This window comes from Numida meleagris, chromosome 2 (genome assembly GCF_002078875.1).
Source record: "Numida meleagris isolate 19003 breed g44 Domestic line chromosome 2, NumMel1.0, whole genome shotgun sequence".
Classification (NCBI taxonomy): Eukaryota; Metazoa; Chordata; class Aves; order Galliformes; family Numididae; genus Numida; species Numida meleagris.
In genome coordinates, this window is record NC_034410.1 from 19,917,777 (window position 1) to 19,942,204 (window position 24,428).

Consider the following 24,428-nt stretch of genomic DNA (forward strand, 5'->3'; position numbering starts at 1 on the left):
TAGTTAATTATACCGTAGCTTTCTAAATGAGAATGTGAGTACCTGACTTGAAGCACATAACAGGGTGGGAAGGGGAATAGTGTTTAAACTTCACTGTAGTAAAAGAGACTGTGATGCTATAGTGTATATTTGCAAATATATTTTTGATGAAGCTAAGTTCCACAAAGTGATAGTGGCTTTGTTTTCTCTAAATCTGAAGCACTGTCATTCTTGAAGTCTCTGTATTTCTAGTTCTCTTTTTTTTAGCACAAATAAAAATTCTTACTTTAACTGGAAGTTGTTTTCATAAGAAGCCTTAATGATTACATGGTTTGGGGCACTCTTCAGGACTCTTCAGTTTTTCAGGTTATTGCAATTAGCAGCCAGTTGTCATTGCTCCAAGTAAATTTTTTTTAACCTGGACTTCATCTATACTGAAAAAAAAAATTAATTAGTGGAGAAATAATTGAAGCTCCTCAGAATGGTTATACCATCTTCTTACAGGAAATTTTTACGTGGGCTGCGTGAGATTTGGGAAGAAAGAAAAGGCTTGGAGAAGCTGGGCATATCCTCTGCAGTCAGAGGGAAGACATGAAAGACAAGTTCTGTTTTTTCTACCTCTCTGATAGTGCTTCAGGCATTCAGAGTACAGCAGGAAGGTTGATTGAAAAGGTTAAGGTGTGTACAGGTCTGCGATAGGCAGGTGGGGCTGGACAACAGAGATAGAAGATTAGAGCTCAATGGTCATTGTTGCACTATAAGAAGTCCATTGAAAGATTTTAGAGGCTAAAGCACATCTCAATGCAGTAGACTAGAAAGACTGTGGTTACCACATACATTATTATGTCCTAAATCAAAAGATCACGAGACTGTGCTAAAATGTTCAGGATTTTGTTAAATCTGAGTTGGATTTTCCAGCTTTAGCATTGGTGATTCAAGTCCTCATGAAGATGGGTAGGACTGTGTTTTTCTGAAGGCTTTTGAGTCCTTGCAAGAATAAAGGAACATAGTGCATTGACAAAGAATGTAGAGCAAGGAAAGGAAAGCCATAACCATGGACTCTAAAGTGATATGATTGACTTTTATCAAGGCTGGAGTATAGTAATATACCCAGATACGTTGAAGAGATTGCTTAAAGAGCAATCTGGTGTTCCTCCAGCTCCTCAGGTTGGGTAGTAAAAAAGTTGATGTCTGAATGCTGGAGAAACTCATCTGGGTGTGGGAGTAGATATTTTGTTTGTGGCAAAAACTGTGTTTAGGAATTAGGTCAAGTTCCTGTAATGCTTATATTGCTTATATTGTCAAAAACACTATACATCTCATGATAAGAGTAGCAATAAAGAGGACTGACTGGTTAGTTAGATTGTAAAGAGTTAACACAGTCGTGAGGGGTTTGCATTGTTTGCTTTGAACGGTTGAGATAATAACCTTTACATCATGTTTTCTCAAAAAATTGAGAGGGCATAAGGCTCCCAGTGTTAATCAAACTAGCTGTTTAAGATTTGCTGTCCAAAAGACTGTTCTCTTTGTTCATCCTGATCCTCTGACTAATGTCAGCCACTTACCCTTATTTATAAGTTTTGTAAAGCTTGAGAAATTTTTAACATTCATCTTATTATATAGTGCTTTGACTGTAATCATTTAAGGACATTGTTCATGCTTGGCTGATATAAACCATGAAATGTAATTGTATATGCCCCTAAGCAAATTACTTCCTTTCAGGAAAAGGCTTTTTGTCTCTCCTTCAAGAGAGTAAGTTTCAGTTTTTGTATGTGAAATAGATGAGTATAGGGCAAATTAGATGATGTTGCTTTCCATGTGTTTATTATTCCAGTTTTTATGTCACAGAATTATTTCTCCTGAAATATTACATTTGGGTACTCTTTTGTGCTGAAGTAGATGAAGGACTAATTTTATACTGTATCCTTGTATGTTGTTTCCAAGCCTAGATGAAAACTTGTAAAATGAGGTGGAAAGTAGTTCTAGCACTTCCATTAGGAACTTTTGATTCAGTAAAATTTAGATCTAATAGTTCAGAATAAAATAGTACCACTTGTTGCATGAGGCACCTTTTGAAATAGAATGAAGGAAGGAATGATGAAATAGGAAATAAAAGCACAATATAAGGAATGTTTTGTAGATCCACAAATGGAAAAATGAAGGAACTTCCTGTGACCTGCTACGCTCTGTTTAATTTACTGTAGGAGCGCTTCCAGATTGGAAAAGTTAAGAAGAAAATATGCTTGAGTAATGGCCATACATATCACACTTCCCGTTTCTGCAGAAATGGCGTTCCTTAATCACTTCGAGTCTATTTAAAATACAGTTACGAAGAAAAGTGGTTCTAACCTAGCAGTTACCTATTCAGTCTATTTTCCAACTTCCTCATTCTCTTTGAAGTGTAAGCTCTGTTTCAGTCTTGAGTTTGCATTTTCAGTTGATTAAGAAATAAACTTTTGTCTGATTTTTAAAATTAGCAGCGGGTTGTAGGAATGTGTTTAAGACGTGTGTGGAGTCACTCCCATGAAACAGTTATTTTGACCATAACTTAAATGATGCATTACTTCTGAATGCTCTAGCATTTTTAGTGGAATAGATTATAATGAATGTATAAAGCTACTGTTGCGAAAAACGTACAGCGTATTATAAAAATAATGGTTTATTTACTGCCTGTTTGTAGGCAAAGAATCCTGTGATTTTTTTTCTTCATAATACAAAGAGTGACTTTCATATGTAAACTGAAACTGTAGGCTGAAGGGTAATGGATTGGATCCTACCTCATGAAAGTACTTAGTGGCATCTAGAAAGATGTATAGCCTTTTGTTTCATAATTGAGGCTATGAACAGTGTCTAGTTTGTATGTCTATCTGATTTTTGAAGAAACACAAGTTTTTCTCTTTTTGATATTATATGCAGAATGTCTTGCAAATATTAGATGCATCAAGAACGTTGCTAAATAATAAGATTTATAAATCGTAAGTCACTGTATCAAGTAAATTCTGAAAGTCAACACGTAGAAACAAAGGCTGAGAACATCATTGTATCATTCTGTATCCCTTTTAGGTATGAAACCAATGTTGATTCCAGCTATGTTTGATACAATAGTGAAGACATGGGGGCCTGAGTCATCACATGACGGGTAGATATTCTGTTTTTCAAGTTTGGAGGAATAGGAATCCCAGCTCATTATTAAAGTTATACAGTTTTTATAGTATTGCATTTCTAAATATCAATCATATTGATATTTACAGAAAAATGTTGTATAAAAATAAAGTTCTTCCTAATTCCAATTCAAGTGAAAAACAAAATGCTAATTTTTTTTCTCCATCATTTGCTTCTTCTGCTAGTCAGGTGCCTTGGTCTTTCCAGCTTCAACTTTGACTGAATTCTGCCGTAATTACCATTCTAGTTCCATTTTCAGCTATATTAAGTAGCAAAGTATTGTTTATACTACTGCTTATACAGTAGTACAACAGGATACAGCCATCCAGCAAATACTATTCTGAAGTTTTATTATCCGCACCTTTTTGTAGTATAATGTTCTCTCATGTGTTGCATTACTTTATTTTTCTCGCGCCGGACACAAAGCATGTCCACTTTACTCAATGCATTAATGCTTACCAGTTGCAATCTTAATTCAGCATTTGGTATGTGCTATGTTTGCAGCTGTTCCAGTCTGCAGGTAATGTTTAGAAACGAGGTGTTTATATGCATGTCTTTATGTAACTGCTTTACAGACATCCCTTCCTTCTTTTGTGCAGTTATCACTGAATATTATATGAAATGACTTAGCATCCTTCCAGTATCCAACAGCTGCTGAGTTGTACCTGCTTTTATGGTTAGCTAACAGTAGATTTCGGCCTGTAAATTACAACTGCTTCAGAAGTCGTCTTCTCATTTGGATGTTTAAACCTTAAGTTTTCAATTTCCAAAATTATTTTACTCCCCCTAAGTAACTATGTAATTTTTTTTATTTGAACACTTTTGTTAATGAACAGTGTAGTCAGTATTTGTGAGTAGATGGAGGGGAGAGACATAAACTTCTATTTTTATCCCACTGAAACTTTCTAAAGTCTTAGTCCAAAAGCTATGACTAATAAACTTAGTGTGTTTTTGTTTCCTGCTGGTTTACGAGTTATTGCACAGTATATAATCACATACAAAGAAAATGCTAGCTTTCTTAATAGTTAAGCTGGCATCAAGTGAAGAAAGGAAAAAAGATTTAGTTTCATGCTGCAGAGTACTCCTTTCCAGAAAGTAAATAAATGCAGTAGTATGTTCCAGTATTCACATCAGATTTTGGCATGACTGTATACTTAAGAAGGAGATAAGGTGGAGTTAAAGGGTACTTTTCTAGTCATACGATGCCATCTCAGTATGTGGAGGGGGAAAAATCTGGGTTTACTTTCCATGCTTTCAACAAGTATGTAGGTACGATTGTCAGTTTCTGAACTAATGCAGCACAGTAAGCCAGCCAGTTTATGTCAGCAACTGGTTCATTCAGAGTTACTGGTTCTCTTCATGGAATCCTTCCTAAAAGGGACTGTTAAGAGATTTTGTTCAGTTGTTTCAGTTCTGTGTTTTGTTTTTTTTTTTCCCAAGGGTCTCAAAATCTAACATGCTATTCTTGTAGTATCCAGACTAAAAAATCTTCAAACACTGGCTTATGGACAGCTGTCTTTGGATGTGAACTTTCAAGCTTATTACTTGAGTTCTGATAACAGTTATAATTGGTCAAAGAACTTTATATTTGAATCCATTATGTTAACCCCCAATTGCATTGGGTTAAAATTAAGAGAACATAGAGACCATTCTGTAAAGGGAATTTATACAGTGAAATTGTTATACATCTTTAAGTACATGTTCAGTGTCTTAAGATCGGCTGAAGTTGTAAGGTCAGAATAGTAAAGCTAGACCTTTCTAGAAATATGGAGCAAACAAGATAAGAGAGATCTAGTAGAGGCTTTAGGGTTAAGACCCTCACTGAAAGTAGTTCCTATCCTGAGCAGATTGCTCAGGACCTTATCCTATTGCATTTTGATTATCTGTACAGCTTTGCTGGACAGCCTGTTCCAATGTGTGGTTTCCATCATTGCAGAAAAAGAAATTCTGCAAATAATATCTAGTCAAAATCTCCTGTTTTGTGACTTGTACCCATTGTCCTTGTCCTTTTACTGTGCCTCTCCCAGGGGAGTCTGGCTCTGTCTTCCCTGTGTCCAGTTAGGTAGTTTAAGATGATAGCAATGATTCTTTCATTAAGGCTTGAGAAATCTAGTCCTCTTAACTCCTTCTCCTGTATTACATGCTCCACCACTCCAGTCATTTCAGTTGTCTTCCTCTGGACTGCTCCGGTATGTCAGTATATTGTGCTTGGGAGTTCAAACTTGCATCCTGCGTTTCAGATAAAATTTCACAGGTACCAAATAGAGGGAAGAACTGCTGGTGACACTCCTGCTAATACAGCTTTCTTTGCCACTGACTGATACACAACTTGTCCATGAGAACCTTCATACTACCTTTGCAGGAAACAAAGTAGTATACAGTGAATATTTTGTCAGATTTATGTGGTCCCATAGGGTGAAAGTGCTTCCAAGCCTAGGCACTTTGTGCAGGAGGAGACCATCCAAAACCTGTCTTTCAGCAGGTTGTCTCCTGGACCCTTTCTTAAATGTTTTTTTTTCCTCCTGCTGTAGTATATAGCATATATACTACTGTAGTGGTACCTACCACATAACTCCTGCAAAGGCCTATGTGACAAGAGCCAGGCATGCAGTCGCAAGTTTGAGCTTATGCCTGTAGTGGTTGAGGTTTGTCTGCCTACTACCAAGCACAGTCACTAACAGCAGCGTCTGCCTTCTGGCTAGGAATGCAAAATTATGCATTTCTTCTCTACCTGGCTTCCAGTTTCAGTGATGGGCCTTGAGATTCCAGTCCCTCTGTCAAATAAAATTGAAGTTGGGTAATGGATTCAGAAGTCAGAGATATGAGAATTGGTGTCAGATCCGCCAGTCTTGTTTTCTTAGGAAACTGTTATGGAAAGGTTACTGTCTTGAAGGCCACTGATTATAGCATTGAAAAATACATGTTTATCTGAAATATAAGATCATATTAAATAATCTTCATTCTTGCAGATCAAATTAAATCGTAGTGAATTAATTAGTTGATAAATTATCAATGTTTCTATATTGTTTTTGGCAAATTTTTCTGAAGAAAGTTCTGTAATATGTATTTCTTCCATGTATCGCTCAACAGTGCTATGTGTGGAACTGTAAAGCAGTCCATATGCAAACAGATTTCATTTTCAGGGGTAACAGGTCTTTCAGAGAGAGGTCTTTGTAAAAATTCATGGCCAGAATGTCAGTGTAGCTTAGTCACTGTGTTCTGGTTTTGATTTGTAGAATGAAAAACTCTTGAATGTTTTCATTAAAACTTACGAAGAGTAATTTTTGCCTCTGAGGGTGGACATGGGATCTTAAAATAACTGGTACTACTGATGAGAACTTTTCAGAGTAATATGAAGTGACTTGTTTGTGTATCACAAGAGCCAACGGGTAAAACATGATTTGGGGGAACATGTTGTACTTAGTATTGAAAGTAATTATAATAATCAACTGTTGATGGGATTCCCTTATATGGAACTTCCAATGTATGGGATACATCAAAATACAATTCTAAGTCTTGAGGGTGGGTGTATGTTTTGGCACATGAAATGAGGTATCAGCCTGGTCAGCTGAAGTACGTTTTTGTTAGATATTTGTCATGTTTTCAACTTCACTGCCAGGGAGATATGTTGGGGGCGGGGGGGAAGAATGTTTGGTTTGATTTCTTTGGTTGGCTGGTTTGTGGGGGGAGCTGTTTTGGGGGGGATTTTTTGGTTTTTTTTTTTTTTTGGTTTTTTTTGTCCCAATGGAAATATATGGAGTAGTTGAACATTAAGTTTCTGGATAGTGGATGTGAATGATATACTAAGTAAAGAATATAGGGGGTTTGTATATACACAGTTAAAATCTTGGAATTTAAATTATTTATGGAACAACAGTCTCAGTGAAAGGTGAGAATTATTTCAAAGATATAAGAGGGTTTGGGTTTGTTTAGTTTTTTTGTCATCCGTCCATGGCAGGTAACTTTTCTAATTTACCCCTTCAAATGACTTGTGACATATTGATGCTCTAAACCACACTTCATGAGGGAGAGTTTAAATATATAACATGTGAGTTGCTCTGAAAGTAATGCCTCCTATTTGTTTCCATGGAAACAGCTACAGATAGAAAAGGTACAATAACATCATCTGATAGAGCAAATTCTCAGCTCCAGTCTGCTTTTCAACATAGTTGCCATTATTAGCCTGTTCGCACAGATAAACTGATCAAGACATGCTTCATTTTGTGGTGTGACAGCTGTGCATGGCCATCTGGAACATGGCTTGTCTTTCACGTCACTGTTACCACTGCTGAAACACACCATCCCCTGCCTCACTGTGCTCACATCCATTGTTTGGTCTCCATAAACGTTGAGCAAGTGTTGATGAATGTCAGTGGGTATTCTTTTTTCTGCAGGGAGGAATTCAGTGACACACCTTTGCTTCAGTCCGCACTTCATGTCAGATGTTATTCTGTCAGATTGCCCCTCTGCTGCCCTCTGTCACATGGCAACAAAATGTAATAGAATATTGGTGTGAAGGTCCAATCTCTATTGCCATACCACCAATATCTGCCTCTGACATCATGGGCCAATGTAATAAAATAGGAGGCATTGCTTTCAGAATAGTCCTTGTACTATAGGGAGACTCTACCGCATTTGAAGTTCAGTTGAAAAATGTGAAGAATTTCAGGTCTGGAACATTCAGTGACTTGTGCAAGTTCTTCCCGTGTACATGTTCAGTGGAACAACTAAGGACCTGGAAAACTAAAATGCCAACAGGCACTATCTGCAATTGGACTGTCAAGCTAAAATCTGTGGGTAGTTGCAGGAGACTTTTAAAAAATAAATTTTTCAGTTGCATGAAATTGTGGTAAATACTACACTAAACAATGTAGTTTGAGGGCAGGGAGGACTAGAAATAATAGTTTGTATTCTTAGTTTATATTAACATTTAGGGACAGAACTGAATATCTGTAAGCAGAAGCCAAGTATAACTTGGTAGTTTGTATTTGAAATAATACATCTTTGCACTTGAAAGGTACTTTGGTTATACCCTTCTAGACCATGGAAACTTTAAGAGTTCTCTGTTATGACATTGCTTCCATAAGCTGCTAACTCTTTCTTAAGAACCTACCATTAAAATATCAACCTCTTTAGAAATCCCAAATACAGAAATCACTGGTCATTGGATTGTTAACAAGTTCTATATGCTCTGGCTTCTATTTTAAACTGGCAACTATTTTTAACTACTTTAAATTGCTGTCGTTCACTGTAATTCACAGTATTCTGTAATATTGCCCCCTTAAAATGAAACTTTTCCAGTTCTTTGGGATTCAGAATCTCTTATTTAAGAGTTAGTCACACATTATCAAATTTTACAATGTATGTACCTTAAATAATCACTTCAGTGTTCCATTACAACATAATGTACCCCTTTTAGTGGAATATCTCCTCAACAACTGCACAGCTTGGTACATCATTTGGCATCGTGAAAATAATTGTGTTGAATTCTGCGTGTTATTAAAGCTGTATGGTTTTGTATTAGGCTCCTTTTCAATTTGAATTTTAGCCCATGATTAGCATAGAAGAGTTATATCTCTTGTTACTACTCTGTTACTACTAAATTCTGATACCATGTACAGTTACTGTACCTTGTTAAGTAAGCTCTTTGGCTATCTTTCTTTTCCGCAATGAAGACAAAATTAGCCATTACAGTTTTTCTCTATTTTAATTTAGTCATCTTCTAGGAATCTTTCCTTACTTGCAAATAAATGTTTTCTTGGGGAGAAAAAAATGCTAGAAGTGCGATACTTCCTGCAGAAGAGATAGTTACGACTAAGGGAATGTGGTGGAAATGTATGGATAGTCTGAGTGGCATGAAAGAAGTAAATAGGAATGACTGTTAAGGACAAGATTTAAGAAACTGAAATAAAGTATGACTGGATTAGTTAAGGCAGTTCTTGCTGTAGGATGTAGTGGATTGTAAAATAATTAACATGGGCTATAGGAATTACTGAACAAATTTGTAGAAGAAAAATTCATCATAGTACTTCTTGTTATACAAATGTGGGAAGTGCAAGTAAACTTAACCCATAAGCACTATCATATGAAAATGTGGACAGTTTTGGGTTCCACATTTCCTGCAGATCTTTCATTAAATTTTTCCTTTTTAAAAAGAAATTGTAGTATTTTGTAAGGCTTTACAAACATTTTTTCTAATCCTTGCATTTACTAAGTCTTTTTATCTTTAGAGTATTTCTGACAAGTCTTAATTTGTACATAAATATGAAAGCACACTGTTAAATGATTGGGGATTGCAAGTGCTTTGGTTACCATTCATTTATATAACCACTAGCATGTTTTTCATGAAATAGTTTTTTGTTCTAAATGAATAGTATTTATGGAACCTTAAAATCACATTATGATGATACTATATTAATAGAAAAATGTAGTTTTTATATTTCTGCTAAATTAAACAAGTAACTTACAGGTTTTTCACCAGGAGATAGTAAAAGATTGAAGTGACTTCTCCCTAGTTTGTTGCTTCTGGACCCTTTTTCATTTGGAGTACAAAGTGATGGAGATTGCATCATTCAGCGAGATACACGGTCCTTGTTACTCTGCAGGCCAGCCTACTTCTGTTATAAATAAAGATGGGCTCAGAAGTCCTGTCACTGTGAGATGTGACACCCTAAGTCTGATATTGCACGAGAACACCTTTCAGAATGCCTTGCCTGCAGTGAGAAGACAAGCAGCTGTCTCTGTTCCTGCACACGGTGTGTCTGGAGCTGCATACTGCTCAGAACGCACAGATGCAATATGGATACCCCTTAACAGATCACAGCAAACTAAACCCTAATCCTTCCTTCCAGGCACCGCACTCCTTAGTAATGCAGATTTTTGTATAATGGTCAAGCAGCAGTAGGGTAGCCCTTACGAGTGAAAGTGCAGTGGTCTGGTGAGCTAGAGTATCAGCAGGCAGGTCAGAGATCTCCTAACTTTTTGTCTAACACAGTCCTTCATAGACCAAATACTGGTCTGTCCCCTGTGGGGCAATGAGGGGAACTTTGTAACTAATGATTGTATGCACCTGATGCCAGTTACAGCTGTGTCTTATGTGTATTCAAAATAAAAGTTGCTTGTTATTTTTAAAGGTATGTTGTGTTGCTTGTTACCCTTCTTGTATGTCCTAGAACAGCTGGCTTTCATTCAGGAAAGCTTTTAAGTACATGGCAGGTACCATTAGGTGTATGCTTGAAATTCTTGGCTGATTTGGAGTCAGCTATTAAGAGAAACTGGATAAGAGTGGAATTCGGTTCTTTCCCTGAAGCAGATTTCTTAATCTGTCCAAAGAACAACAGGTCACTATGCATCTTTCAGTCCTACATTTTCTTTTAATAGAAACTTATACATGTTAAACCAGAGTTCACTGTTGCCACTTATATCAAGGAGGTATTGTCACGATTTTCTCTTAAGTCGTGTTTCAGAAAGCAGAGTTGAGCTGAAAGTGGAAATAAAAAGATCGTGTATCTTGGTTTGTGAAGAATAAATTTACTTTATACACTTTCTTCATATTATACATACAAATACATGTTTTTTGAGGTTTAGTGTAATTCAGAGATATGCCAACATTTTTTTTTTTCTTGTGTTTCCTGTTCATAGCAGAGTGGGTAACATTGCATTTCTGCTTTTACAGGAAGGAAAACTAGGAGGGCATTGTCAAATGCAGCATTTCCCTCTGTGCAGGCTTTTCATTTCCCTTTTGATGTGAAAAACAGCTTAGGTGATCATAACTTTTCAGGACGAGTACTTCAAGTACTCCTGGGGAGCGGTATATGGTGTTTCAAGTTCCGTTTGAATGTCATAGTTTTGTACCTTTCTAAACTAAATGATGCATTAAGTATGGTCCATTTCTTAGCCTTTTTGCCACCTTTTTATTTTGTGTGTATAACTGGCAAATTTTGCTTTTAAAATGTTTTTGGCATAAAATCAGAGAAACGCTTTTTGTCAGTTTTACAATAGTAGATTGGCATGTGCTTCCCTGTGTGTAAGTTTTGGAAAGCATAATTGTATTTGAGATTAAAAAGTCACTGATAAAGCATTATAACAGCTACTGTTGCAATTCGTTGTTCTTTTAACGCACCTAACAAATTAGTGTTCTGCCAATCAGTGAAATGGACTTCCAAACTTTTTCTCTCACCTTTCTATATAAATATTTTTTCTATCTGTTTCAGTGTATGCATAGTACACTCAGAATTTTATGGCTGCTTATTTGTGTTGTCACTTATGAAGAATAGTACTACAAATCAAAATCTTTACATAATACATAGTATCCAAGTAGCTTTTCTATGCCGTGATATCTGCATGGAAAAGCTTACATAAAGTTTGTATAGAAATTTGAATAATCTTTAATGTATTTCTTGATAGTTTTAAGTCACTGTCATCAGTGATTTCAAAAGAACCTTCAATTATTCTTCTTATATTTGAATTTGCTTTAATTTAAGGTCCAAACTTGTGTAGTATGGCACGATATTTCTTTAGTAACATGCATCTGAATTTAAGAATGTTCTGAAAAAAATCTTTTTTTCTGTTTTTTTTTCCCCGAAGGATATGGCCCTTGTTGCTCCTGAAGCACCTTCAGAACAAGCTAGGAGAGTTTTCCAAACATATGACCCTGAGGGTAAGGGCTGTACTTCTTTCTGAAGTGAGAAATTTGGATCGTAATGCACTCATTCTGTGGATGCAATTTTCAAATTGTAATGGATGCAGAATTCTGTGGAGTATCATGAGATTCAACAAAGCCAAGTGTAAGGTCTTGCACCTGAGGCAATCCCCACTACCAATACAAACTGAGGGATGTAAGGATAGAAAAGGGCTTGAGTGTACTGGTGGATGGCAGCTGGACATGAGCCAGCAGTGTGCCCTCACAGCCCAGAAAGCCAACTGTATCATGGACTGCATCAAAAACAGCGTGGCCAGCAGGGTGAGAGAGGTGATCCTGCCACTCTGTTCTGCGCTGTAAGGCCTCACCTGGAGTGCTGCATCCAGATGTGGAGTCCTCAGTACAGCAGTGGCATAGACTTGTTGGAGTGTGTCCAGAGGGGGGCCACAAAAATGACCCGAGGGATGGAACATCTCCTGTACAAGGACAGGCTGAGGGAGCTGGGGCTGTTCAGCCTGGAGAAAAGAAGGCTCTGGGGAGACCTGAGAGTGGCCTTTCAGTATCTCAAGGGGGGCTTTAAGAAAGAAGAGGACAGGCCCTCTGGCAGGGTCTGTGGTGATAGGCCGAGGGGAAATGGCTTCAAACTCAAAGAGGGGAAATTTAGGTTGGATATAAGGATAAGGTCTTTCACAGTGAGGGGGTGGTGAGGCAGTGGAACAGGTTGCCCAGAGAGGTGGTTGATGCCCCATCCTTGGAGACGTTTAAGGTGAGACTGGACTAGGCTCTGAGCACCATGATCTAGCTGTGGGTGTTCTTTTTCACTGCAGAGGAGCTGGACTGATGACTTCTAAAAATCTCTTCCAACTCTAAGGATTCTGTGATTCTATCTCTTCAAAAACAGAACCATTATTTTATAAATTTTGTTCTAAATACTGCATTTTCAAATCCATTGTCCTTTCTGTGTCATGTGAATGCACTATTTATTCCTGGGCTAGTTAAGCTATTTAATAGAAGAACTAATAACAGTAAGTTTTCAATACTGTAGTTAATCTACAAGTAAAATGAAGAAGTTATCTGAGAACTTCTATTAAGGGAAACAGAGTAAAACATTGGGTGATAGGAAGCAACATTCTTAGAGCGTAAGCTTTTTAACTTGGTAATATTCTTTGTAATTAGTGGAAAGCTTATGTATATTTCATCTTCTGTTGTTTTACATTTTCTTAAAGTAGTTGATCTGCTATGATTGCTTTCAGCATGAAATTTTATTCTTAAATGTGTATGGCACAAACTGAAAATTACATCTTGGAAAACAGTGCGTAACATTCAGGTATTATTTTAATTGTTCAGAAGGGGAAAAAATATACAATTATTACCCCCATGGTATCAAACGAAGATTGCTATAGACTGAATTCTTAACAAGTATTAAGCTTCTAAGTGTATGAATGACGAGCTTACAGTTTCTGTGTTGCATTCCTTTTTATCTTTCTCAAGCATTATAGAAGTGTTAGAAAACCATGTTCCTTCTAGTACCCCACCATTGGTTTTTCAGTTTTGAAGATAAAGAAGTCCAGTATTTGTATTTGAGTAAAATTTGTTTTCCTGGAAAGCATTTTGTTTCTTTTCCTAATGAGCCTTGTTACTTTTTCAGATAATGGCTTTATACCTGACACTCTCCTAGAAGATGTAATGAAGGCTCTGGACCTTGTTTCAGATCCTGAATAGTAAGTATAATAACGTTTCAGTATGCAGAAGTATCAGTTAACCACACTTTTTTTTTTCTCAGGTTTTTTTTCTAGCCTGTATTCAGGGCACAGGATGTTATTTTGAAGTTCTGAGGTCAATTTTCAATGAAACAGAAGGGAGGAATTAGAATTAAAATGTCTCTAACTTTGGTAGTGATAACTGTGGAAAAAAAAAAATAATAATAACCTGGTGCCGTTACTATATGTTGAGGAGATAGTTGTTGTGAATATGTTCCTGTTTGTTGACTGAAGTGAAACAGTGACAAAAAAAAAAAAAACACCAGGGTACTTGAAGGCATATTAAAGGCAGATTAGCACTGGATATATGTGCAAAGTTTGAAGTGAAGCTGCTTCAGTTACATTCTGGTTTTCAGGCAGTTGGTACTGTGTGTTTATAGTTTTAATTGAAGAAATGACACCTTGGTTTCTAGGGTTAGAGTCAAAACTACTAAGTGAAAAAGGTAATTTGTTATATGTTTTGCTCTTTAGTAACCATGTGTTGTAGTTTATTGTGATCTAAATTTGTTTCTGTGGAACAGCTGTGGAGAGTGCAAGTGGTGTACTTACTACAGGCACGTGAAATTTGATTGAAGTGGTTTTCTGTCCTTTAAAATGTTACAAACTATGACAAAGTTCACTGAGATATTCTCTGTGGAGGAGTGAAAACTGAAATTAAAAGACACCCAGGAAACTAAAAATGGGTAAAATATGACCAAAATGCTAGTGTTTGTGTCATGTCAGTATACAGTGAAAACTACTGAAGTTTTTTTGGATGGGGAAAAAATCCTTCATTGAAGAGGTCTGAGAAACTTTGTTTTGGCCTTTTGTTCTCATGCCTCAGTGAGTTCCCTTTCTGCACTGAGGAGTTTTTCCATTTTTCTGTTTGGCCTTCAGGACATTTGTGGCATAACCCTGATGTATTTTTTATTGTCCTTAGCACATCAAATTTAAATTGACTTAGGAAGAGCCAGTCAGAAGGTCTCCTGTATGGAAAAGACCTCACTGGAGATCAAACCATAGAATATTTGGTCTTGAAACATCTCTTAAAAAAATTTTGTCCAACGTCACTGTCTTGAGAACCTATTATGTTTTGTTTTCAGCTGTCCTGTCTGTTCAAGGGAATAGAAATATAAATAACACATTTCAAATAGCATACAGACTTTCCTGGGTTTTTTTGTTTGTTTTTGTGTGTTTTTTTTTTAAGTAAATTAAACATTGCTTCCAAGAGTGCTATTTACAACTTTTAGTTGGGGATTGAAACGGAAATTCTCCCTGATCGTCTAATCCAACACTTGAAGCCTCTCAAAATCTCAAGATGAGTAATGCTCAGACAACCTGCTTGGAGCTTAAGAAGGATAGAGGGGAAAACGTTGCAGAGCAGCTATGAATTAACAAGTGAATCAGCCATTTCAGTGTTGATCTAGTTTATACAGATACCACGTGATTTTGTAAAGATTTCTAGACTTTTAGTAAAGGCTTCTGAGAAACCAGATCTTTTGATTCTTCTGTGCATTTGTTTCTAAAAAACATCTGGTAGTCTTTAGAGCACTGATTTGAGTACATATGTCAGTCTAAGTTTAGCCAGCTTCAAGCATTTTATCCTGTCTGTGCATTTGACTGCTGCTGGAGGTTTTGGCCATAGTAGTACAAGGGCCATCGGTATCATTACTTCAGCACTTATACCCCCTTTAGTTAAGGTGTTAGATTTCACCCTGAAGTGATTGAAGCATATGCATCAACTTGTGCTAGCTCAGTAATATCAGAAATGTTGGACAGTGTTAGCTACTTGCTGAATGAAAAAGCCTTAGTTCAGACATTCAGCAGTCAAGTTTTATTACATTCCCTCTCTTGCTTAAAAACTTAACTTAGCTCAGCAGAGGAATGAGAAAGTGGCAAATAGACAACTGTACTTAGAAAAGGATTTGAAGACTAATGTGAGGAAAATATGAATGTAATTGTTTCATCTGCAAACATGGGATAAGAAGAAAGGTTACGTTGTACGCTGATAATTGATTCAATGATAGAAATTAGAAGTAACATTTTTTTGTAGAGAGTTGTCATTAGAGGAATCCTATGGGAATTTCTGTTTGATCTGAGGAGTTCGTTATGGCATAGCTGAGATTTTAAAGGTAAAGATTAATATGATGGTTTGCTCCTTCACAGCAATACAGAAGTTTTCAAGATACTAAAAACAAACAAAACCAAGCTAGTGTGGAAGAGCAGCAAAAGTTAATAGAAGATAAGGTGGCAGAGAGATGTCTCAGAATACAGGTTCTGTGAATTGGTGATACATGGGATAAAACAGTCTTGACTTTTACATGCATGGTGTTGGACTGCAAATTAGGTGCTACCACGAAGGGAGGAGTTCTTAGATTTAAATTGATGCTGAGTGATGGATGACATGGAGTGGAATATCTGTGAATTATGCCATTGAATAAATGCAGGACATCCATTCTCTGTTTATGAAACCAAGTGTTCATTGTTAATCAAGTACAAGAATAAGGTGTCATCAAACTGGATTACAATGTGGCAGTTTCAAAACATAAGGTGCTTCTTCACAGAATCTTTTTTAAGTTTTAACATGAGTGGAGTTTATTAAATGCCACGAGTATGTGGGTTCAAAACCAATTAGTCACGTGCATGGAAAGAAAGGTATCTTTGTGTTTTAGGTACTGCCTCTCACTGAAGATGTCTTTGAGCAGCAGACTGCAGGAAGTAGGGGGGGTAAACTAAGGATATCACTGTATGCTTTTCTCTGTTGTACTCCGTTGTAAGCATCTTCTACTGCCCAGTGTCAGAAACAGGATACTGGGCAAGGCAGTCAGTTGGTTTTACCCACTGAGGACATTCTCATGTATGATACTACTTGTGACTTAGATAAAAGGATAGGATAGATGCAAATAAATGTTTAAACAATCTGATGACTACAGAAATATACTGCTTAAGTAAAAGCATGAAAGTATAATTGGTATTTGTTGTAATGACCGAAAGTCATACTGTGTTCATTCAGTAAAGGTTTCAGATTAGTCCAGTGTACTGCTAATTTTATTAATTTAATGTAAATATGAAATGTATTGGTTAAACTTAATTTTATTTTGATATACTTAGTAAATCTTGGAGGTTTTTCAAGTCTGTTTAAAAACAGGTTGTTGCACAGTTACAGAGCTGTGTTTAAGAGATGACTGTTTTATGTATCTAAGCTCAAGAATGCTTACAAGACAGCAAAATGCCTTTTGGGCCATAAACTGTTTTAGACTATATGAGTTTCAAATTACTTTACCAAATACGGTGATCCTTCAGAATTATCGCTTATTCGATTAAAAATAACAGATTACTTAAAAATAACTGTTTTGGCAACTTGCGTGCCATTCTGGTGCATTTGTCACCAATGATTAAAAATAGAATAGTATTGATATACTTGGCAGCCAGTACTGTGGTAGCACAGAATAGTTTAGTCATGCAAAAGTAAAAATGTTTTAATCTTACATTTCTATCCAATGTTTTTGTCATAGTGTAAATCTCATGAAGACCAAATTAGACCCAGAAGGGCTGGGCATCATATTACTGGGTCCCTTTCTGCAAGAATTCTTCCCTGAGCAGGTAATCAATATGGCTTTATTGCTACAGAGTAGTGTCTATTTAACTTGTCTTTGAGAGTCATTAAACGCTTCTGTCAATATCACAAAGATAGTTTTAAAATCTGTTGTATTTATTTGGCACATGTGACCAGCAAATTACATTTTTATATTTCAAAACAAACTGTAGACTTCTTTTTTTGCGAGGTGCCCCTGATTTTGTCGGCTTTACCCTGGAAGGAAGTTCCATTGTAATGCCAAGTTCAAAAATTAAGCTATGGAAATACAGAATTGCTTTTCACATGAAGTTTAACCAGTTCCCTACCCAGAAAAAGGAGTTTACTTTTTTCTCAATTTCCAATTTGGTCTTATCAATATTAAAAATTGCTGCTAGAATTGCAAGCGAATAGGTAAAGGTTGCAATATATATAACATTATTTGTGTATCTCTATTAATGTAAAAAGTTTAACAAAAAAAATCATTATTGATTTACGTTTAGCATGAAACAGATGAAGAGTTTGAAAGTATTTTTCCATGTATTTGTTAAGATAGCATCACCACTGAGAAGCACGTGTTAACCTAGGACTGCTATCCTCCCTCTCACCTGGGTTACATTTTCCTGCTCTCATGCTCCTTCCACCAAGAACATCTTTGTACAGATATATATTAAACCAGAACAAAGAACTGATCTGGATGAGAGCAGTCTTAGCAGTTTTATGGAGGTTTGTTCCAGGGCTATGCAAATGCTAGTATTGGCAGAGATAGTGGGTTTCCCTAGGGACAGAAAGATGGGCTATGGAAACAAGAGAGAGGCTGAGAGGAGTAATCTTTTGGAGGCTTTTGTGGCTTAGCATATAATGGAAACTCCGTGGCTTAATTTTTATAGCCAAGAAAATGTGAAACTAGTATTTTTAAAATACTCTTTTTATTAGGGTTGTGCAGAGTACTACACCCAAACAGTACTGGACTATGAAACAATCTGGTCATTCAGAAGAATGCAGTGCCAAAGATGGTAGTGAAAGAATATGTGATTAAGAGATGATCTGGAGGGAAAAAAAAAAAGTGTTCGTTTTCTTGAGATTTACAAAATTAGATCCACATTGTGTAATTGCTGGCTATTTCTTTTTCCTTTCATTTGTACATCCAGAAGTAGAAATACCTTTACATTGAATATAACTTAATCTTATTTCTCACAATTATACTACACTTGTAAGTCTGGAAGACTCCATCTGTCTAGAGTGGAGTTTAGAAAGCCAAAGTGCATTCTTCTGTAGTTGACTGTACCTAAGCTGTCCAGTACTGTGGGCCATAGTTAGAGGTGAAAAAATCCTTTGTATGGGGCTACTGCTCCTGTTGACTGTTGCTGAATGGCATCACTGACTGACATCCCTAACAAGGGGAGCTGGAGAAGGAAGTATCGTGTAGTCTTGGGCAGATCTTTCCTTAGTCACTTGAAGACTTAGTGGAGGAACTTCTCACCTGCTGTAAATTTGGAGGCCACAAGTCAATGCTTGTTCATCAAGCACTAATTCCCTGCTGCATATTATTCCCTACCACTCAGTTTCCCCCTGAGCTGTTGCTAGCTCTAGTGCAAAATACGTGAAGTGTTACTGTCCTAAGAGTACAGTCTTAACAATCAGGACAGTTTGGCCTGGGAACTGCCACTATCTGTTCATGAATTAATGGTGAGGGCATGGATATGTCATTAAACCTGCCTGTGGCTCTGTGGATCAGACTGGAGAAACTCTTCCCCATACTCATACCTAATTCAGAATTCTTTCCTGTCTTGTCTTAAAATATTGTGAGGAAATAGCAGATGCCGGTGATAGTTAGAATTGTTGATATTCCCCCTCACACAGTATTTGAACACTTACCTAGTGGTCACAACAACCGGATTTAATTCCTTTTTGCTGAAAATGTTCAAATTCCCATTTTCTCCTAGAAAGTGGGAGAAAGACTCTGCCTCAAGAGCAAGAAGGGATTTCAGCTTTCCTTTTCAAAGCTGTTGACTGAGATGAAAAATTTTCAAAGGTCATTTAGATCGAGGGAGCAAGCATGACTCTTTAGTACTTAGGTAACGCTTGGAGAGGGGAATTCCTGAATTTCTCTGTATGTCCTTTTTTGGGACATACACAGAATTCTTAACATCTGTGAGACAGGAACTGGAAACCAGCACTTCTCTTCCTTCAAGGTGAGCATACCCTGATCAGGGAAAAGAATACATGCCCTCTTTCCTTCACTGCAAAGCCTAGTTTTATTTGTGTCTGTGAAGCATCTTCTGTAAGGACAGTTACTGCTTACCTTTCTTTCTCTTCGCTCCGCTGAATAGCCTAGCTTGCTGTGTGAAACCTGTAGCCAGATAAGGTTTTTGAGTCCCTCTAGAGGAGAAAAATGAATAGGGGTATTCTGCAAACTGATGAATGTGCTGTAACCTGAGCAGCTGTCTCCTCATTCCAGCATTTACTGCCACGTACTTAAAAGAGGGATAAGCTTTTATCCAGAGCCTGAACCAGTAGGTATGAAAGAGATGATATTACACCTAATTTGTGTTTCTGAGTTTAATTCAGTGTGAGGCTTTTCAGTCCTTTTAGGACAGAAGCGCTTAAACGCTTGGACTGGCAAAGGTTGACAACTGCAGTACATCTACTGTTAGGCATCTTCTGAACAGGGTCCTCAGAATTAGTTTACAATTAGGTAAGGCATGGGTGTAAATTACTCTGACTTCAAATGGAGGGTTGGAGACTGGATTTAATCTTCAGTAAATATTTAAGTTAGTAACATACAAACAGTCATAGGTGCACGCAACTCTGGATACTACTGAAGGTGTCTAACTTGAAAAGATAGGACAGTAGGACAGCTGAGTACTGAAGTGATTTAAAGTGTACAGATGAACACAGAAAATCATTAGTAGCTCTTGAAAATTGCAGGGAAGGGGAGTTGTTATCTTCTAATTTACTGGCATCTTCTAATTCTGATAAGAAAGGCAAGATGAACAAAATCATCTGGATGATGCATCTAAAAGAAATGGTACTCTAGTTCTATAGTTTCATAGTCTTCATGTTTAAATGCGTTTGTCTAATTGTAAAGGGAAGACACTATCAAGGCACAGTATATATATTACATGACATTAACAGTTTTCTTTCTGCTAGGACTCTAGGGTTTCGGAGTCGTTTACTGTTTACCATTACAATGGACTGAAGCAATCTAACTATAATGAAAAGGTAAGATGTAAGAAATGTAAATCTAGCCTTAATAACAATCGGTCTGTAAAACTCACTCCCTGTCTGGAATTATAAGGTTGAACATAGTTACAAGAAAAATATTCCTCAAACTTTTTTGCTGCTTTTTTGTTTTTTTTTTTCAAAAGTACTCTTTTGATAATTTTATTGCAAAATGATATATTTCAAATTGGAAACTGCTGTCTGCTTCTGGTAATATTTTATATATTATACTGGATCAGTTGGCTAGACAGCACCTCTTCAGCTATGCTTTTTGAATAGACAAGCTTGCTCATTGTGACAAGTGGGATCGGAACTGTAAAGGACAATGGAGGTGTAACTCAGACAAACTTCAATTTCATCCAGTCCAACTGTTCGCCTATCACCAGTATTTCCCACTAAACCATGTCCCTCAGTACAATATCTAAACATTTCTTGAACACCTCCAGGGACAGTGACTCTTCCAGTGACCACTTCTCTGGGCAACCCATTCCAGCACCTGACTACTCTCAGGGAAGTATTTCCTGACATCCAACCTGAATCTCCCCTGGTGCAACTTGTGGCCATTCACTCTAGTCATGTCACTAGTTACAAGGGAGAAGAGGCCAACTCTCACCACAACCTCCCTTCAGGTAGTTGTAGAGAGTGATAAGGCACCCCTGAGCCTCCTCTTCTCCAAGCTGAACAATCCCAGTTCCCTCAGCCGCTCTTCATAAGGCTTGTGCTCCAGACCCCTCACCAGCTTTGCTGCCCTTCTCTGAACACACCCTTGGGCCTCAGTATTTGAGGAGCCCAAAACTGAACACAGTGGGCGAGGTGCAGTCTCACCAGAGCTGAGTACAGAGGAACAGTCACTTCCCTGCTCCTGCTGGCAACGCTCTGATACAAACCAGGATGGCATAGGCCTTCTTGGCCACCTGGGTACACTGCTGGCTCATGTTCGGCCAAGTATCAACCAGTACTCCCAGGTCCATTTCCTCTACACAGTCTTCCAGCCACTCTGCCCTAAGCCTGTAGCATTGCCTGGGGTTGTGGCCAAAGGACCCAGTACTTGGTTGTGTTGAACTTCATCCCATTGGCCTCAGCCCAGCTGTCCAGCCTGTCCAGATTGCTCTGTAGTGCCTTCCTTTCCCCAGACACTTCTTGCCAACTTGCTGTCACCTGCAAACTGAGGGTGCACTCAATGCCCTCATCCAGGCCATCAGTAAAGATACCTGAACAGGACAGGTCCCACTACTAACCCTTGGGGAGCACCACTTGTGATCGGTCACCAGCTGGATTTAACTCTGTTCACTGCCATTCTCTGGGCCCGGCTTTCCAGCCAGTTCTTTACCCAGCAAAGAGTGTATCTGCCCAAGTCATGGACTGCCAGCTTCTCCAGGAGCATACTATGGGAGACAGTGTCGAAGGCTTTGCTGAAGTCAATTTGTAACCATACTTCTGAATTGAGATGCTTGGAATTTTTTTATGGAAAACTTGAGTACTCTACACACTTCCCACAAAAGTTAGAATATTTTTGAGCTACTTATCTGGGGACAAAAATGACCTGTTTCATTTTCAACTTTCTTGTCAGGAGAGGGCTGTACATAGCACGTTACAGCTGCTTCGAAGTTAGTTCCTGAATGAGTATTTAGGTTAGAAGAGTATAATGCATAATAGATATAAGTAACAAAGATGACCTCAAGTGAAAAGGCTCTGCCAGAAAATAGATACACTCAGTCTTCACAGTAACTTGGAATTGACTCATAACATACTACTGTGAAGTCTTCAGCAGTTTCATACTCCAGATGTCAGCGAAAGCATTAAAAGGTGCATTTATCCTTACTGTTGAACTTGTATGTATAATAGAGAAAATTTACACAACGTTTTGTTTTCTGAAAATTATGCCTGTACCATTTTAAATTCTGTTTTATGAATTGAACCGTTCTTCAACAGAGGTTTCACTTTATGGAAGAAATTATTCCACAAAGTTAAGTCAAAGGAACACTGTCTCTTATTAAAATAACAGTATCAAACATTGCAACTGTAATGGTAGTAGACGTTTCGTCACTGAATTTTTACATTGCATTTCCTGGATTTTTATTGTACCCTTTCTTGGCCTTCACTGTTCCTTCAAATCAACCATCAAATAGCTATGGCCTTAATGTCTTAAAGAAACCTCAGCTGACGTATTTGGATTTGTTTTGACAGGTCATGTATGTAGAAGGCACAGCAGTTGTTATGGGTTTTGAAGAACCAATGCTACAGACTGATGACACTCCTGTAAAACGCTGCTTGCAAACCAAATGGCCATATATAGAATTACTCTGGACCACAGATCGATCTCCTTCTTTAAACTGATTTCATATAAACAACATGCTACTATCAAATGCTTGAAAGGGGATATAGGGATTGGTGTTTGCTTGGAAAGTGGTATACTCTGACTGTGTGAAGTTATACACTGGTATCATTGAATTGTAAATAATGATTACAAACACTTTTTCAGTGTTAATTGGAATATTTAATTTTTTAATCAGATTGATTTCTATTATAATAGTTTGTCTTTTTTTGGCCACCACAGTACTGTTAATGTGAGTTATCCTTAAAAAAAAAAAAAATACTTATAAGGTCTTAACATTATTTTGCCATCTCATAAAGATTTGAAAAATATCTGATATTGCAGAATCTGAATATTAGATGTCAGATCTTTAAAACGTATTCAGCTGCTTCTGAATCATATAGGCATGTTTTATTATTTAAATTGGCTGACATTACAGTACCATGATGTGTGGACTAGACTGGCCTTTGCACTCTATGTTTAAATGAGTTTAAACCTGCAATACTTCCTAAAATCCAATTTTACCTAAAGAGCTTGCACAGTGTGACATAAATATGATACATTTCTAGGACTATTAATAAGTATAATTCATAAATACTCTCTTGGCAGTTGTATATTACTGTGGCGTAGTTATCGGGCATGTTAAAAACTGAACACAAAATCTGAGGAAAAATAGATGTATTAATATTTATTTGAATTTGTATAAAAATGTAAAAAAAAAAAAAAACAACTGAATTTCTTGTTCTATAATCTCTAAACTATTCAAACTCATCATATTGCCAAATACCTCTTCTCAATTTGTCAAAACAGCAGTGTAAGCCAGCGTTATTGTATGTGTTAAGTGCATGAGAACATCTGTTACTACATTATTATATTCCTTTATTTATTATCAACTTGTTAGTCCTGAAATAAATTTTTTCCTTGAATCTTGATGTTCTTTTTAATGTTTTAAATCTTCCTGGACCACCTCTTTAAGATAGTGATAAAAGACCTTGGGTTTAGAAATACCAGATTTTGAGATAACCTCCCCCCCTCCCCACCAAAGTTATGTATTGTATCTTAACTGCTACTGATGAGCCTCTGTGATTGCCACCGGGGCTGAAATTCACATTCAGAATTATGTCTTCCTGTTTAAAATTTCTTTCCTTGCGTGTGTGACTCTAGAATGATCATCATACAGAAAAACAAGGTCAAAAATAGGGTATGTAGTTTCAGGGAGAAACTTTTGTTGGAGAATTTACACTGTAATGTAAATAGTAATGGCAGAAGGAGAATATCGTTTGCATATTTTCAGATATGTTCTCTGCAAGAGTGTAAAATGTGCCTGTTAGCTGTACGTCTGCAAATAGTTCAAGTAGGACTTATTTAAAAACACAACTCCTGAAATTAACGTGACCATTTCTGAATACAAAACTGATAACAGTGTATCTCACCTCTTTGAGGTTTGTTTCTCTGAAAAGGTGTTCCTTTCAAGTTGACTTAATGAGTCTTACCTGACTTGACTCACACTTACTATATGCTGGATGCTAAGAGACTTGTGCAGCAGTAGGATTGCTACTCAAATGCATAGAGACAAGAAAATCTGTTCTAATATTTAGCTAGACTGCCTGACAAGTCTGAAGTTGTAGTTTTCCTAGAAGGCTCTTGCTTCAGCTGGTTTTGCTACTTGAAGGTAAATGTCTTCAGACAGACTTTGAATGTGGCAGTTCCCTTCTCTTTTTCTTTCTCTTGGATTCTAGCATCTGCCTTGTCTTCTAATAGAGTGTTTCCCAACGCAGCTTACACAGAGTCTGC

The 24,428-nt window shown here is 37.2% G+C and overlaps 1 protein-coding gene across 4 annotated transcripts in view; it reads left to right on the top strand.

Moving 5' to 3' along the window:
- Positions 1-23,564, top strand: part of MINDY3 (MINDY lysine 48 deubiquitinase 3) — a 49,501-nt gene extending 25,937 nt beyond the window's left edge. For all 4 annotated transcript variants that reach the window (XM_021388379.1, XM_021388380.1, XM_021388383.1 and 1 more), the window contains 5 exons: positions 11,728-11,800; positions 13,431-13,503; positions 17,037-17,124; positions 20,249-20,320; positions 22,508-23,564. In XM_021388379.1, the coding sequence (XP_021244054.1) occupies positions 11,728-11,800; positions 13,431-13,503; positions 17,037-17,124; positions 20,249-20,320; positions 22,508-22,657 (456 nt within the window). In that variant the 3' untranslated portion in view covers positions 22,658-23,564. The remainder of the gene's footprint in view (positions 1-11,727; positions 11,801-13,430; positions 13,504-17,036; positions 17,125-20,248; positions 20,321-22,507) is intronic.